Source organism: Cloeon dipterum, chromosome 3 (assembly GCF_949628265.1).
Source record: "Cloeon dipterum chromosome 3, ieCloDipt1.1, whole genome shotgun sequence".
Lineage (NCBI taxonomy): Eukaryota > Metazoa > Arthropoda > Insecta > Ephemeroptera > Baetidae > Cloeon > Cloeon dipterum.
This window is the reverse complement of record NC_088788.1, coordinates 32,282,749-32,299,880: the sequence shown is the minus strand read 5'-3', so window position 1 is coordinate 32,299,880 and position 17,132 is coordinate 32,282,749. Positions and strand designations below refer to the sequence as shown.

Sequence of the window (17,132 nt, the reverse complement as noted above, 5' to 3'; positions counted from 1 at the left end):
TGAAAAAACAAGTTAGATTTTATTAGTGTTTATTGCTCATGAATTATACATTATAGTCAGAAAAATACTATCATAAATTATCATAGATTTTATTATAAATAGTTGAGCGACCTTAAAAATAAGATGATAAGGAAACCATATTGTGTGCAGTTTCCGCGCTCAAGGAGTCTGATCATTGTTTTCAGTCGGTTATCGGTCAAACGCAGCAGCAGGCGGTGGCAGTGTTAGACGCGCGAGATCTTTTTAGCGTGGAGCCGCGTGTTGACATTCTCGGTCGCGGAGTGGCGAAAAAGAGAAGCGGCGGCGGCGGCGGGCGACGAGAAAGCGCGAGTACAGCTCTCTGGTACTACAGGGGTGAACGACCCGCGGCGCGGACGTTGGTCCAGCCAGCCGCACTCCTACTCGCTGCAAGGTCGATTGTTGGACGGCCGACCACCGACAAACCGCCGCCTCGCCTAGGAATCAAAATGTGCAAGTCGCTATCACTTTGCTGAAACTCGTGGCGCCAGGTGCTTCTCGCCTTTCTGCACAACGCGCACAAATCACTGGTATTAAGTCTGACGTCGGCTCAGAAACTATTTTAGTACTTTTATTGAGGTGGAGACATGGAAACTTATCGCCAGCTTGTGACTCTGGTGATAAGCACGTGGTTTATTTTAGCCGCCGCTCTTTAGATTTTCTCCGAAATTAATTTCATAGAAGCTTCCGAGCGAGATAACCAGACGAATGTTGAAATGATTATTTTAGTCCTGGTTCCTCTTTATTAAAAAATATTAATTAACTATATAAATGCAAAAGAAAAATAAAGTTGTTTTTATGCGTCACGCCTCTTTCCTTATCTCTCGATCGCGAGGAGATAATTTGGTGGCAGAGTTTGCACCAAGTGTGCGATTGTTGGGCCCGGTCTCGGCTGTTTGCTGTTTGTTGAGAGCGTCGGCGTTCCCCTCCGAGCGCCCCTCCGCGCTCGCACACAGAACAGGTGAATCACCTGGTTCGGCTCGCGTCGGCCGACCGAAAAGTCTGGCGTTCTGCTTTCGCGGTCGCACACTCGCTGGAGGTCACGTCTGCGTGCTGTTGCGTACGTCTGCCAGTCGCCCGCCCGTCCGACTCGCGGCTGGCCGGCCGATTCTCTCGCAAAGGACAATTGGGGCACATTTGCTCGGCTAAAATTAGACGCGCGCGCGCGCTTGCCCTGCCTCCGCGAGTCCGCGCGCATTATTTGTGTGCACAATTGCGCTTTGCTGCACACGCCGAATTCAGCTGAAAGATAAATAAATAGATTCTGACAGGGACGTGCGGTGCAGTCGACTGGCTTTTCGAAAATATCTACGCTCACTGATGTATGGAAAAATTAAAACCGGGCTCTTTAGCATGATAAACTGATTTTACTTCTTTGCAAATAAGATCTTGAATTTAGTTCCAATAAGAGCGTTAAATAACTGTATACCAAGCTGGTTTAGAAAATTGATGAAAAAATGTCATCGGTCAACCGGTTTGAACTCAGCCAAATGCCTGAAAAGGCCAGCTAAAAAAGTAAAATTGCTACACTAACTGCGCACTAAATGGACAAATATAACAAAACCACTAAGGAAAAATCTACTTTTCTATGACTTCTGATAATAACTGGAGATAAGAAATCAGCACAGGTTGAGAAATTGCGCCGAAATGATTAATTTGATTGCCATGGAAGGTTTTTTTAATTCCAAATTCATCTGCATTTTCACGTAGACAGGAAGAAAACAAGGAATTGCCTTTTAGGTTGGAGTGGAAACGGCGACAGACGCGGTCGTGGGCCGCGTTGCGTGACCCTAAAGTAAAAATGCACTTTCCCCGGCCGAGTCTGGTCGAAAATCCGCGCCCGGAGGCCAGCCAGCCAACCAACCAGGCAGCCACTCACGGTCGATTTTGTAACACTCTGGCAAGGCTGCGTAGTTTACGGACGTGAAAAGCACTTTAAAAATAGGTGTTCGCTCAAATACCGACTTCCGATCGGTGTTTCGTGGCAAATTTCCGTTCTCTGGAAATCGGGTTTATTTTTAAGGTGACAAATTCGAGTTGCAACGCGGCGATTATGTATCTGGAGCGGCGCCGCGAGAAGCAATTCGTGTCAAGTGGGATTCGATCGGTGTCGCATTCGCCCGAAGTCGTTTTTCCATCAGGATTTGGGTGCAGAATCGTGCAGTTCATTCCTCTCTGTGAAATGGAGCGACGAACCGTGCGGAATGCTATTCTGTGTCTCACGCGTTAATGCGATAGGCAACAGACGGCGCCGAAAATAACCAGTCGAAACGCCCACGCGGCCCGATTCATTTCTTTGTGTGTAAATGCGCCAGAACAAACACACGCTCTTCGCGGCAATTTCGTTTTAGCACCTTAGGATAGGTTCGAAGCCAGACAGCGGTGGGATTTAATCGCGCCTCCTTTTCAAACAACTCTTTCTTTTTTCGTTTCGTAATGCGGAATTTTGCATTTTACGACTTCACTCCTGCGTCGGGCAAAATGGATTGGAGGACACCTGTTTACTCTCCAATGGATTTTTAACGAATTAATCCATTTGCACCTCAGGAGGTCCGTAAAAAATTAGTTCTTATTACGTCTTAAAGCAAGACCATTTGAATTTTTGGCTTCTGCCAGAATCATAACATTTTTAATTTTCTTATCGCCTCGAAATTATGGATCGAAATTTGCTCAATTTTTGTTTTGCTTGTTTCAGTATGAGGATCAGATCAAAATCGAGGCGCCACCGTTGGCCATGGTGAATGGCAAGCGGCAGCGGCTACACTACGATGGCTACATGCTGCCCATGGACCCGCAGCACATTTTCCCCAGCGGGCCGCCGCCATACTCCTTCCACGACCCCATCAACTTCTGGGTGCATAATGACATGGTCGCCCGCATGGCCGCTCCCTTCCGCCACTGGCCCATCGTGGCGGCCGCCTCCAAGGAGGCCTTTAAGATGCACAGAGATCCGTGAGTTTCGCTTCTTTTTTTATCTTAAACTCGTCTGTTAAATATTAAATCTTTTTAATCTGCTATAAATTTTAGGTTTTGAATAATTTGCGTGTCTGAATAATTTCCAAATTTAATTACAATTTTTCCTGCTGCCACAGTCGATTTATAATTCAGACGTGACTACATTTCTATTCAAATTCGTCTATAAATTTAACATTCTCGCAAGGATGTCGTTGCTCACTTTGATCATAATTGCAAATGGTCAACTTAAACGGGACGCTTTCTTACCCGATTCAGAGCAATTTGCATGGCGTGGAGAAATAAATCCAAAATTAAAGCTACACGAATCGCGGCCGATACGAATCTAATTCTCCGTTTCTCATTGCAGGATGCCCTTTTCGTTATTGAGTCACGCAGCGCCGATTCTGACGAATCCCAGCAGAGTTGTGCCTTTTTCAGAGTCTGACCGGTTCGAGTCGCAACCGAACGTGGCTCTGGCGCCATTGTCCCAGTCATTACAGAGGTCGTCCACGCAGGTAATTGAGATTCAATTGGAGTGAAGGTCGCAGCAAATCAGGACCGATTTCCTTAAAGACCACTCTCTAGGACGATTGATTTTCATTGATGCAGTAATAGATTAAGTATTTGCATTTAAAAGTATCTCTACCTTAAAGAGGTGAACAGTTTTGGTTGAAGCATTATTATTTAATAAACATTTTGGCATCAAGAAATCGAAATCACAAATCCTCATGATTTGCATTTAATAAAAATAGCTAATGCCACGACAGTTAACTCTTTTTGACAGTCACTGATGTATTTATTTTTGGGCAAACTTTTCTCATATATGGCCTGAAAAAAATTTATTTCGAAATTCTCTATTATAATTAACGGCTTTTTACAATTGCAGGTGAAAAGCGCGTCGCTAGGAAAAGAGCCGAAACCTATTGAAAAAATCGTGCAGCGGCCCTCCTCCACCACAGCACCTGTCCACTCGTACAACCCGGAGATTGAGCTGTCCACGGACACGGAGGACAGCGACTCGGCGCCCGGCACGAGCGGCGTGGTCATCGTCACGGCTGTCGACGAGGAAACCAAGCTGCTGAGCAGTTTGGCCCGCTGCGTGGCTGATGCGGACGGCGACGCGCGGCGCCTCGGCGAACACGCGCTGCAGGTGCTGCGCGAAGTCACCGCGGGCTTGCGCAACGAGAACCAGATGCTCAAGAGTAAACTCGACGAGATCGAGTGCAGAATGAGTGAGGAGCGGGCTCAGCACGAAAAGGTACTTTGATAGACATTGCAAGTTAAAATTTTTTGTAACAAAACAGATTTTACTAAAAAAAAATAATTTTAATCGTTTTTCTTACTGTAATGACATTTTTTTAATTTTGCTTATTTAAAAAAATGTAAATTGATATTGATTCAATCTGCTACTTGTAGTCATCAAATCATCAGGCTGAACCCCAAAAAACCCTCTTTAAAATCCCCTTTTCTCTGGATTTTCGCTGCTTTCCTATTTTTTTTCATCTCGCCAGTCGATTCTTTTAATTAAGAATGTTTTAGGGACAATTAATTCTCACGCCTGAAAGTTCCAAATAAATTAATTCAGATTTTATTAGGCAGCAAGGTGAATAACATAAGTTAAAACCGACGGTTGCTTGGTTTTGCAGGAAATCGCGGCCATGAGTCTTGAGCGGCTACGGTCGCCCCAGCACGTCATTCAGCATCCGCATAATTTGCAGAACGGCTCGGCGCAGCGGACATCGCCGGCCACCTCAGTCATAACCTCATCGTCGGCCATCGTGAAGAAAGAGCCGCTAAACGTGGATTGAACTGGCTCTGTTGAACTTTGTTTTGTGCGGATCGCGCTGCTAGACACTCTTTTACTCTCTTGAGATAATAGTACAAACTACAGATATAATTTGAACACTCTTGTTTCCTTTTTTTATTGTGCTGTGAAGAAGAATGATGAAGAACTAAGCTGCAGACGGTTAACTGATTTCGTCATATTTCCTAATTAGACCGATCGAAATGGGATTAGGGATTTTTCTCACATCATGCACAACCCAGAATTTTATCTGTTTCTTCGCCGTGTAAATAGTGTAAATATGTAATTAACCACCACGCTACTGTAATCCGCTGTCCTTTCAAACATATAATATATGATCATTATATTATTGTAATTGTACGAGATAATTTTATCAAGCAGTTAAGAGTACTGTTGAGAAGGGAGAAATTTAACAGAGGCAGAAGAGAAGCAACTTATAACAAACACGTTGAACGAGATTCCGACACTTGAATCTCACACACTATACCGTTGGTTTCGTCCAGAGAGCGCCCATCGAGCGGAGCTTCCTTCGCAGCGCCGCTCCGCTGGCCATCTCTCTGGACTTTTTAACGAATGATTCACTCTCTCAGGCACCATATATTTACGGTGAAACGGCTAATTCCGAAACACTTACACACACACACACCCTTGAACCCGTGCAGAGGGAATTAATATAGCTTTTGAACTGGAGCCCCACTTGCGAGTTGCAGCCCGGACTTTCACAGAAGCATAAAAACAGATGAAACGACTGATGATGTGATTCCGGGCTGGCGATTTTTGGGCGTTTTCAAAATGATAGACTTTGAAGTGTACAGTTTTTTTAGTAACTCTAATATGTGCCAACATTCTGCTGCTGTTATTACCTGACTGATTGAGAAACTTATTTTATCCGTTAAAAGTAGAATGTTGCCGTCAGCGCGCGCGTGGGAGAGAAAAAAAGTGATTATTTAATATGTGTACATGACGATAATAATGATATGGGAAATATCATCCGGTCAAACAGCCTCTTGAGTTGAAATAAGAAAGAAGTGTTTTAAAAGACTTAACGGCAGTATTTTGACACTAGACAAAGTAAGCGAAAAGTGTTTGTAAATAGCCAAAAATTTATTCTGGCAGCTCTTTATATTGCGACAAGGAGATAATACAAACGAGCTCTCAGGGTTTCTTTTTAACTGATGAAACAAATGAATTGTAATAGATGAAAAGCCAGTTTGTCACTGCCAAACAGTTCTGACGACGAATAAAACGCGATTATGACACAGAGCATATAAAAACACACACACACAATTCTAGCGGAGGAAAATCGAAGCAAAGGATTTCCGACAAGCATCACGTTTAAAACATGAAAGGAATAATACAAATCGTAGCAGTTTGGTACAGAAAGAGTTTTCCAAGTTTGCAGGCCTTGTCTTTAAGAAACTAACGTACCAGTAATAATTTCGACTGAGCAAACACAAACTCTCACGCAAACCACCTTCCCCTTTGTCTCTGTTGTCATTTGAAAATTTATATTTTTGCTTTGTGCGGCAACGCATTCGTGTATATTCATTGTCTTTGACACATTTGTCGTTTTGTAGACATTTTTCGGAATTTTCAAGGCTATTACAAACAAGCTTGATTTTGGGTACATCAGCTCGCTGATGAACTTTATTTTAATTCTCCTCCAAGCCTTGATTTCTCGTCTTGTGGTGACGAATAATGAAAACGATATGTTTTAATTGAATGTCTTTGTCCTCCAATGCAGTACCTGATAATTTACAGACGACGTGTAATGGATATTTGTCTCCTGCTACATGCACGCACGCACTCACTCACTCACACACATACACTCACAAACACACAGTTTGGATCTTTAGATGACAAAAACAAAAATGAAATTATATAGCAAAGCGCAGAGTTTGTCGATCACTTTTAAAAAAAGGGGGAAGTTAAATTTTGTTATGAACAAGAGGCCGTCTCAAAAGAATAGACACTTGCAAGTGTAATAGTTTTTACTCTCGTTGCAATTGTAAATAAAGACGATTGAAATTTGCAAAATCAAACTTCGCGGATTAGGCTGACTGGCAGGGATTGCATTTTACTTCGGAAAATTGAAATGCAATAACGCGCGAGTTGTTTTCGGTCTGAAGACCCTTCCCTTACCATTAGCCGCCCCTGAGACCCCGTTGTTGAGCCCGCGCCGGGCGGGACGCTGGATAAATCGAATATGTCACAACTTCTGTGATTCGCAGACCGTGTTGATCGTTGATAATCTGTTGGTTTAAAATAAGTGTGAGAACAATGATGTTGATTATGTGCGTAAATTTAAACAAAAAATGAGCTTGAATCACAATCGTTGTGCTGTACACTCGAACTGCTAGTAGATGTCATGGTGCGAAGTTAAAGAAAAAAGATGGACAATTTGATTTGGGGAATCTAGCGTGTAGCTCCGGAACCGCCTTAACTTTGGTTTTACACGGCTCAACGGAAGGAAATTTGAAAATTTGATGATCCACACATTGTTCTAGAGTGATAAAATTCAACTTTACCGCGCAGCTCTTTAGAACGGACTCACACTCTCGATTATGTAGGAAAAACTAACAAACACGCGACTTTGAAAAGGGTTTCGAGAGAGACACGCACTACTTGTGAAAATCTTTCATTGAGCTGGTTTCATGGAATCCAAAAATATAAAATAAACGGCATGTAAATTCGTTCTTTTTATATAATTGTAAACAATGTGGTACATATGCGTTGTAAAAATTGTGCAAATCGTGCTCGCGATGAGCGTTGCGTTTATTTCCGAAAGGAGCTATTAAAATCTGTTCTAGCTGAGAGGGGAACGCAATTAATGTAGCAATTAATAGAGGAAAACTTGCCTACTCGAGGACACGTGGAAAGAAAGCAAGAAAGAATGCTAGAGTGTAGTAGTTTCTTGGCGGATGGATCCGAATCGGCACGCCAGAGACGATGGACGGTGTGATTATTTCTATTTGAAAAAATCGTATATTACAATATTTAAAGGTAAACCATTATATTCAAGAAAACACACACTGTGAAAAAGAAAATCATGACAAGGTAATGTTACATTAGATGCAATTGGTAGCGTGAATTTACGAAAACAAAAATATGTATGTTGTCATTAAGTGTTGCAATTACTGTACTGGAAGCGCTGCTGGGAAAGGCGAATGTGTTTTTTCGAAGCGGAAACAAAGAGAGAAACAGCTCAATAACCCATCGATCCCTGTGCACTTTTTCCATACACACACACACACTCACTCTCACGCAAAAGGCAATTTTCCTGCTAAACTTTCTGCCACCTCAGACTCCGCGCGAGATCAGCTAGTTGCGAACTTGGGAGGGAACTAAAAATTCAAGCCCCGCGTGCCTACCGGGAGTGCAAAAAAACGAGTCTGACGCTTTCAATGCCAATGAATTCTCTTCCACTTGTTGGTTACTAAAAGTTACCCGCATTTTACCTGTAAAGAAATTATGTATCAGCACACTTCACTCGTGAATCCTAGTAGGTAAAGCCACCAACCCAGAGTAGAAGTACAATCATTCTCAATATTGTTATGTAGTTACGAACGACGAGAACAAAATCTTTTCAATGACACACACACACGCGCGCGTAGGCCTAAGTTCTGTGTAATATCAGTTGTTGTTGAACGGGGGCATAAGTGCTGAGAAAAGAGACAATTAAGAGACAATTGTTGCCTTTTCTTCATCTCCCACATCCACTCGCGACTTTTAAACATTTTACAAGATATGTATGATTTAATTCACAACTTTCAGGAATTTATTGCCATCGTTTATGTTTTGTTGTTAATATACCATATTTCACAACGTTTTTAACTCTGCCGAAGCCATTTTAACTCACACGCGAAGTGTAATATAATAGAATTGTTGCATGGGTTTTAGAAAAACGCAAATCAAGTACAAAGCACCTCTTCTTGTAATAGAAAGCTGAAATAAAAATAATAATTCTGTCACGATATCGACTTACTGTCTTTACTTAATTAGCTTAAATTGTTTCGCTAGTCGAAAGCAAGTTCGTTTTTTTGCATTTGTTCACATTTTTTGGTTTGGCAGCTGCTAATAATTAATTTATTCTTTGCCATATGAACAAAATGGTGTTGTCGGTCTTGAGACAAAATAAGAAATGTTGCGGACACGCGAATCGCCTCTCTTCACCGCTTTTCACACTAGTGTGTACGCTAAACACGCGCTGAGCAAATGTACGTGGCTGATTGAAAACAGAATACTAGCCGATGTTGGGATTTTATTCCTTCTATTGTTTCACGAAAGAAGTGCAATTGTCATTTTAAATACCAATTTTGACACTACACACTCATTACGCCACCAGTTGATGATAAAACGGTTAAAAACAAGTGTAATTTCTTCAAATGCACACGTCGTATTAATAATTATTATAAAGTGATTAATAAATTGCATCTAAGTCAAAAAACGAAAAATCCTGTTTTATTTAATGATCAAAATATACAACATAATTTTAAATTAACATTTATGTGGAATGGATGGACTAGCCTCTCTCACAGATCATCTCAACCACGCTTGGCTCCATTAGCACAGGGTCGAGACACCTGTGCACCGTGCTGCCAAGAATTTCGTCCAGCAGGAAGTGAACCAAACTGAAATATTTAAATTTTTACTTGTGGAAATTGTTTATCAGTTTTAAGATTCCTATAATTTTACAGCGATAGCAATTAAAATATCATTTCCGTTAAGGTACTATTGGTTTTGGAGTACATTCCACAATGCCTTTGCAAAAATTTGATAAGGTTCTTTAGTTCATTCCCCAAACATTCGTATTTTAGATATTAAACCAAAATGGACTTACTTTTCATTCTCTACAAAGCGCCATAGGTACATCTGGAGGTAGTGAGTGTCTACCTGGATTTGCTGCAGACCAAATTTGCCGAAGGTCCTCAGGCGAACGCACTCAAGAAGCGTCTAAAAAGCAATAGGTAATTTCAATGATTTTCTTTTGTATGTAAATACCCTTACCTTCAGACTTATTTTAATGATGCCTGTCATTATTGAGACAGTCGAAAAATCCACACAAGAGAAAATCTCAATCCGCTCAGAAAAGAGTTTTTGCAAGTTGCTGGCGAGTGTTGAATCTATTTGACTGGGAGCATACCAGTTGGTCCTCTTTCTGTAAAACTCCGCCAAAACTTGTTAATAAAAACTTGAACGCTGATTGTGTAATTTTTGTTAGTGTTTCGATGAAACGTTTCTTACAAAAATTGCTGCTTGCCAAATATTTATAATAATTAATGGTATCCAAAATAAGTCAATTTAAGACCCTAGCACAATAGAAAATCCTGCAAAATGTTTCAAAATCGAATAAGATTAGAATAAAACTGTTATATTTTAAGAAATTTAGCAGTGATTCGAATTTTTTGGGGCAATATAGATTTTTTAAGATAAGAAATACACAAGCAGGTTATTTATGAAAATTTAAAGTCAATGAATGGCTCTACGTCCCGTGCGTTATTTAATTTCTAGATAACCAATAACCTGAATTAATTTCCACGCAGAGTAGAGCTACTCATTAATTTTTACGTAGATTTTTATAATTTCCTACAAGAACTTTTATATTCCAAAGATTACTCAGTCAAGAACCAATAACCAAGTTAAATAAATGGCCATACGCTTGCAAAAATTAATTCCAGCCCTGAGCAGCTAATTTTCTAACCTTTGAGTTCTCCTGCTCGAGTCAGAGCTCCTCTCTTGCTGGATGCCCTGTTCGTAGAGCGAGCCAACCTGCACCTCGATGGCGGCCACGTCCTCCACGACCCTCTTCATGACTGCGCGCACGGTGCGGGGCTCTGGGGTGCAGAGCCAGTCCCTTGTTTCGACAGACTTTCGCAGCATCTGCGATAAATTGAGCCCCTGCGTCCGCACAAAATAGTCCAGCAGCTTCTGAGCTGACTCGTGCAGCTGTTTGCATAGTACCAGTCTCGTCGTCCCCTTTGCTGAGTCCTCCACGCAAAATTCTTCGTCGGTTTGACTCAACTAGATAAGAAAAATTATAATTATTTTCAGGGAAAGAATCAGAAAACGTGGTTAAGTATGGGCAAATTAACTAAATAGGCTCCATGCCAACATACATATTGTTTAGTTTGTTTATTTTTTGTGTCTGGTTTTATAACACTCAAATATGGATTAAAACTTGTTCTAGATACTGTTTTCATCTGCTTTGCAAGGATAAACAACTCTATTGGACTGCGTCAATTCAAATGCAATTAATTTATCACTGCTCATCCAAATTTAACTTTCAGCAGGCACATCCAGTCTCATTAAATTCATAGAAATGTGTGTCTACAAGCGCAAAAAATATGCTCTCTATTTAAATTTTGATGATGAGTGTTATCCAGCATCCCTGATAATTTTTATATTTCTTTGCAACAATTAAAAACAGGTACATTACCAAAAAATTAACGGTGCTAGATTCCATCTCCAGACACATTTTAGACAAAAGAAGCAGCAGTGTTGGCGGCGTCTGCGGCACGCAAAAACCAGTGGCAGTGTCCATCAGAAATTTGATGAACGCAACCACGAATCCTTCACGCACGCTGCAACAAAATTTGGACCGGAAGACCTGCTTCAGACTGAAGGTCAGGTCCGACTGCAGGAAGAGCTGGAGGAAAAGTGATTTACAATACAGCTCATAGAACGCAAAGCAAGCTATACTTTCAAATCCTGGAGGCAGCTTTTAATTTTGTCTACAGATCCTGCAACAAGCGTGTTCAGGAGCTCAGGCAGGTTGCTGCTGGAAGGGTTTCGTTTTTCTTCCTCCACGGTCAGGGACAACTTTGGCGCGGCAAGCGTCTGACGCACATTGCTCAGCAGCTCCACGAAGTGTGCCTGCATGTTCTTTAGGTGCGTTTGCGACTGACGGTGTCCAGCTTGAACCACCACCTCCATCCCATACCTAAAAAAGGAGCAAAGCAACACTCACGGTCATTTCAATAGAAGTTTACTAAAAAATCAAACTGGTAAATTGAAAATCTGAGCCACCTATTCCTTTTTTTACCTATGTGAGCATAAATAATGTATAGCATATTGTTGTGATAATTTGTAAACCTTAAAGCTTCAATTGGAATTTATTTGGGACATGGCAGCCAAATGCTGTAAAGACACTTGAGCTTTATTTGAAAATGATCTGGAAATTTAACTTCAAGATGCTTTGCACATAAACACTCTATCCTAAATAAGGATCCTCTTGCTTACAATAAAAAATCAAATTAACTCACTTTGAATAATTTGGCCCGGGCAAGAGGGTACTAGCAGCCTGCAGACGGCGGTAGAACCTGTCGAGGGCCCTGACCAGCACTGTGGCTTCAGTTCCAGGCGCCTGCTCGTCCTCCACCTTGCGCTTCACCAGTTGTAAGTACTTGTCCATAGCCTCGTGGACGAAATTGTCGAGCAGCGCGCTGGGGTCGTCGCCCTCTTCGATCTGGCACTTCTTGGCGAACAGCTCGTTGTAGGTGGCCACATTGAGGCAGATGTCGCTGAGGAAATCGTTGCTTCCAACGTCAAGGAATTCTATCACGTCCTGGTCGCCAACGCGCAGGTGCTCCTCCATGCCTTGCAACTGCTCGTTCTGCCGCTCGCTCGCGTGTTGCAGGAACTTCAGGCACAGCACCGGAGCAGGCTCACCCAGCGACAGCAGCAGCTCCACGCATTCGCCCAGCTCCTTTGGTGTTGCCTGCCATAAATGTTTGTAAGTTTTTTTATGCACAAATCAGAAATTATTTAAGGGCCCCAACGTTAAGATTGTATTGCTAAACCAATCCTGTTACGTTTTGACTAAAAATAAGTTGACTTCCTTCTGCACTGTCTGGGAACCATACTGTCAAGACTCGGGCATGATCTAGCCAAAAAAATATTTTGTCTGGCTTAAACGTGAAAAAAGGGTAAAACGGGCCTAAATTTGAAAGGGGTAGTAGTTTTATAGGTGGAATATTGTGTGTTTTGCACCTGCTTGCTCGAAAGCTGGCCAAAAAGCTGATCTTTAACGCCCTCCATGATTTCGTCGCACTCCTTATGAATGCTGCTGAATGACACATTATGCGAGTATATTTTCAGCGTTCCCAATGCTCTCGTGTAGTTCTGCACAGCGAGCGACAGGCTCCCTTCCTCCTTATTCTGCTTCAAGGTGTGGGGCAGCCGAAAGAGAAATTGGACCTTCTGCAGGGTGGTGTGTACTGACGAAAGCTGAGTCAGCTTCTGTCTTGTGTCCTGTGATTAAAGAAGATATAGACACAGAAGAATGACAGACGTAATTGATTCTTACATGAAGAGTGGTGCTGATCTGATCAGAAAAATTTGCGATGGAATTCATGTTGGCAGCCAACAAATCCATCTCAGCCTCCATCTCTTTAAAGTCACTGGTCATCTGAAAAAATTAAAGTTCTGGCATTAAGACTAAAATTGATTAGCTGACCCCTTACCTTTTTTATAGTGTCGCTTGCTGATATAAATTTGTTGTAGTTTTCGTAGACAAGAGTCTGCATGTCAGAGTGCAGGGTTTGAGTGTCTCTTATGATATGAGCTTCTTTTTCCATCACTTCTCTTAACGTGCATTTCTAAAAAATATTTAAACATATTTTATTTTTCGTCAAATTAAAGAGAATTAAACAATTAATGGGATTGAACAGTAGGGAGTTATTCATTCAATGTTCATTTCTTACCTTTAAAACTGTTTGTATGTATAAATCTGAATTAAAATTAGCAGCGTCAAGATCCATCGCCGCTGCTTCTGAAGATCTTTCTCCCATTTTTAAAGTCACTCGTACATAAATTAATTTGAGCAAAACGTAACAAAAACAGAGTGTCCGCCACACTGAGGTCCACTGATCCGATCCACTCCAAACTCCAATATTTTGTTTACAACGTCAGCCAACCAGCTGATGGTTTATGGGCGTGTCCTTGGTGAAGGACTAAGAACACCGAGAAGGGGGTTTGTGGGACATGATACAATTCTTAAATATTTTAACATCTTTATTAACCCATTCACGCAAAATTTAATTACCGTAACAGGAATCCAGAAATTGCTTTCAGCTTTGTCCTGATATTGTGTGCTCTTTCTTTTCCTTTTTCACTAAAGAGCCTTGTGATAATAATTTGCAACCGAATTATCTATTTTAAATCTCATTATTAATTAATTCTGAATAATATACATTAACAGTAAATAATATGAAAATAAAAAGCAAATATTCTCCTTGTAGATCAATGCCTTTTATTTGATCATTAACCGACCGAAATTGCAAATTTGTCTGAAGAAAATAATATTATGGGTAAGGTTGCCTGAAACAGAGCCAGAGAAAGAAAAATATAAAATATACAAGTCATCCATTTGCAATTAAGCACAAATTTATTCATCCGCTACTTTGGACTTCTTCTTTTTCTTTTTCTTTTCGCTGGTGGGTTCAGCTTTAGCCTCGGCAACCACAACCTCCTCCACTTCCTCAGGCTGCATGGACTTCTTCTTTTTCTTCTTTGCACTGACAGGCTCCTCAGGTTCAGCTGCAGCGGTTTCTTCGACTTCCATCGTTCTCTTCCTCTTCTTTTTTTTCTTTTCGGAGGTAGGTTCTGCAACAGCTTCCTGAGCTTCCTCTTCTTTCACTTCAACCTTGAGTTTCTTTGCAGCTGGAGATGCTACAGAAAAAGGATCAAACTCAAAATAAATCTATATTAAAAGAGTAGCTGTCAAAACTTACAAGACTCTCCATCCTCTTCAACTAGAGACCTCTTCTTCTTCTTCTTTTTGACAGGCAAGGTTGAGTCCATCTCAGGCTCGTACTGCGCCACTTCGCTCTTGAACTGAAACTTTTCGTGCTTTTTGGCAGAACCTTTCCCTCCGCTGGAGATCCTCCTCTGATTTCCTTCTTCTAAAATGCGCATCCTAGAGGCGAGTTTTGCTTTGTGCTCAGCACCTAGATCAACGTTGCCGTCCTCTCCAAGGGCGTCCACTCTGCAGGCCAAAGAGGCCTTTGCGGCCAGCATCCTGGCAGCCTAGAATGAGAGGAAACATTGAATTCAACATATTAATTACCCATACAATTATAAGGACATTTCAAGGATTCTCCATTTTAGTGTTTGGTAAAATAACGCGTTAAGAGATATTATCAAAGGAAAAGTTTTGATTTGACAGGGTAGTGAGTCTTTGAGCTCCAAAGGTTTCGAATCCTAATGGAATTTAACATGGGAAGTGCTTCAAAATCGAATTGTGAAGCAAGGTTTCTATCATCCATGATGATAGTTGTCTCTTCTTGACAAGACAAATGGAACAATGAGGCATTTATTTCTTATTGTACATGTCTTTTGTCTTTTGAAGAGAAATTGGCTAATAGCTCATAAACAGTTCAAATCAGTGATACAAGGAAATAATTCAACCAAACCACAAAATAATAAAACTTCATGATCAAGATTAAATTCATAAATAATAGTATGCTCTTGAAATGCATTCTTTAGAAACTTCACAGCATTACTTACTTTGCCCTTATTCTTTGTGCTGGCCTGTCCGACCAAGGTAGCGTGGTAAATGAGGCCGTATTTCGGAGTGTCTCTCTTGGTCTTGAGAGCTCTGAAGAGGGCCTTTTCTGAACCAAGCAGTTGCACCGTGGAGGCGGGGAACTTAGACAGGTTCACCAAAGATCCAGCTCGTGAGATGAGCCTAGCGCCAATCAGTTCTCCGACCATGATGGAAAGGTTTGGAGCAATGACCATCATACGACTCTTCAAATATTCAAACAGGGAGGTTCTGTGCGTGATCATCGCCAGGATCTGCAAACAAATATTATGATTCACTCACGTTGCATAGGATCAATTCAAAGATTCAATTAATTTGCTATTTTATTTTATGCATACCTCAATACATAACATTTGAATGTTATCAATATCTTCATCAGAAATTTCTGTTCCCATCGAGATTTCCGCTGCCTCCTTCACCAGAGCTTCCATTTCCTCTGGAATGATTTCTGACAAATCTGATTTGATCATCTTTTCCCTTGTGCCTGAAATTGAAAACTTCAATTAACACCACGGAACTCACATAGCTTAAGCTTTCAACATTACCAACTTGCTGGACGATTTTGATGTAAGCTGTGTTGTCTGTGACCAGCTTGCTGAGCTCTGGGAAGTGCCAGCCATACCATTCACGGCACCTCATGATGTAGTTATTCAGCTCCTTGTCAAGGTCATCAAGGAGGGAAACAGCTTGGATGATCATCGTGTCCACTTTGTCAGGACTGAACTTGAGCTTGTATCTAGAGAGGCTGCAGAGGGAAGAATAGATTAGATAAGTTCACCAGAGCTTTATGAAAAGCGTACCTATGCGCCAGACCAAGAGCCATGGCGGTCATTTCTTTCTCGGGAAGGTCTCCCAGAAGGCCGTTGATTTGCGACCTGATACATCGCATCAGCTCTTGCACGTTGCTGTTGGTCAGGCAGGAAAAGTTGAATTTTTCTTTGATGGCACCGCCCAACTTGGCATCCGCCACCAAAAGCTTCTCCTGCACATCTGGCAACACCAGCTTCTTCAGGACCTTCTTTAACTGTTTGGACACTTTTCCCTCAACCGCAGCAGTTGTGGCTGCGAGAGCGTCAGTCGTGTCAGTGAACTTGGAAAATTGCTTGAGTTTTAGACTGAAATTAGAATAGAAAGTCAGAAAATGACACAAGGGAATGCTATTAAGCGGACTTACATTTTATTTGCTTTTGCTGGAGTTTCAAAATCTTTAAATAAATTGTCTGTCGCCTGCAGTTTCTTTTCGTCTAAGAGCTGAAACAAATACATATGATAATGAATTTATTGTGATGTCAAGTAGTCATAAAAATATGCATAATGTTCCCAATGCGCTTGTTAAACTTGAAAATGTGCTCAACTATGAAGTTTCTAGGCGAAACCACGTGGGAGAAGCTTTGCATCAAATCGAGTGTGTGTGTGTGTAGTTATTTATGTACCTTGAAAATAGCATAGCCCGCTGAAGTCTCGTATAAAACCAGCATCTTGCTTTAGGATAGTACAAACAAATGCAAATAAAAATTGGAGCTAACAACAAGCAGTGTAACTCAATTTCATTCCAACCACGAGGTCGATAAAAACAAGCCCGGCGTCCTCGTCAGTCCGTGTCGATTTGTAGGCTGATAAAATGGAAAGGCGGCTGGTTGGAGATGGAGATGACTCAGTCGGACAACATCCAATGAATTGTTTTTAGTACCAATGTTGCTCACACAAAAAAGTGACAGCACCAGCGTCTATCGGTACCCACTGAATGGCACTATGCGAGTTTTAACGCCATCTATAAAAATTGTCTACACTTAAAGAGATGAAAATAATAAA

General features: G+C 41.4%; 3 protein-coding genes across 4 annotated transcripts in view; 1 reads left to right on the top strand and 2 right to left on the bottom strand.

Moving 5' to 3' along the window:
- The window catches only part of Snoo (Sno oncogene), a 72,839-nt gene extending 63,608 nt beyond the window's left edge, over positions 1–9,231 (top strand). For both annotated transcript variants that reach the window (XM_065484696.1, XM_065484697.1), the window contains 4 exons: positions 2,714–2,970; positions 3,341–3,488; positions 3,860–4,231; positions 4,620–9,231. In XM_065484696.1, the coding sequence (XP_065340768.1) occupies positions 2,714–2,970; positions 3,341–3,488; positions 3,860–4,231; positions 4,620–4,781 (939 nt within the window). In that variant the 3' untranslated portion in view covers positions 4,782–9,231. The remainder of the gene's footprint in view (positions 1–2,713; positions 2,971–3,340; positions 3,489–3,859; positions 4,232–4,619) is intronic.
- On the bottom strand, positions 9,213–13,680 carry Vps51 (vacuolar protein sorting 51). Its single transcript, XM_065484695.1, has 11 exons — positions 13,480–13,680; positions 13,240–13,374; positions 13,083–13,184; positions 12,767–13,027; positions 12,040–12,494; positions 11,477–11,717; positions 11,214–11,423; positions 10,479–10,798; positions 9,785–9,935; positions 9,618–9,730; positions 9,213–9,408 (listed from the first exon to the last, which is right to left on the bottom strand). Exons 1-11 carry the CDS (start codon positions 13,564–13,566, stop codon positions 9,300–9,302), a joined length of 2,184 nt encoding a protein of 727 aa, XP_065340767.1. The 5' UTR covers positions 13,567–13,680; the 3' UTR covers positions 9,213–9,299.
- Positions 13,681–14,004: 324 nt separating this feature from the next.
- nop5 (nop5 ribonucleoprotein) lies at positions 14,005–16,934 on the bottom strand. Its single transcript, XM_065484698.1, has 8 exons — positions 16,754–16,934; positions 16,495–16,571; positions 16,121–16,435; positions 15,866–16,065; positions 15,659–15,804; positions 15,284–15,574; positions 14,509–14,803; positions 14,005–14,446 (listed from the first exon to the last, which is right to left on the bottom strand). Exons 1-8 carry the CDS (start codon positions 16,796–16,798, stop codon positions 14,163–14,165), a joined length of 1,653 nt encoding a protein of 550 aa, XP_065340770.1. The 5' UTR covers positions 16,799–16,934; the 3' UTR covers positions 14,005–14,162.
- Between the last annotated feature and the right edge of the window lie 198 nt (positions 16,935–17,132).

Bases quoted from the DNA above. Each gene is read 5' to 3' on its own strand.
- Vps51 (XM_065484695.1), bottom strand. From the start codon at position 13,566: ATGGGAGAAAGATCTTCAGAAGCAGCGGCGATGGATCTTGACGCTGCT. The intron at 10,799-11,213 runs GTAATGTACCTG...TTTCTTATCTAG, and splicing joins CTAGCACCGTTAATTTTTTG to TTGAGTCAAACCGACGAAGA. The intron at 9,409-9,617 runs GTAAGTCCATTT...TAAATATTTCAG, and splicing joins CGCTTTGTAGAGAATGAAAA to TTTGGTTCACTTCCTGCTGG.
- nop5 (XM_065484698.1), bottom strand. From the start codon at position 16,798: ATGCTGGTTTTATACGAGACTTCAGCGGGCTATGCTATTTTCAAG. The intron at 16,572-16,753 runs GTACATAAATAA...TATTTGTTTCAG, and splicing joins CGGGCTATGCTATTTTCAAG to CTCTTAGACGAAAAGAAACT. The intron at 16,066-16,120 runs GTACGCTTTTCA...TTCCCTCTGCAG, and splicing joins GCTCTTGGTCTGGCGCATAG to CCTCTCTAGATACAAGCTCA.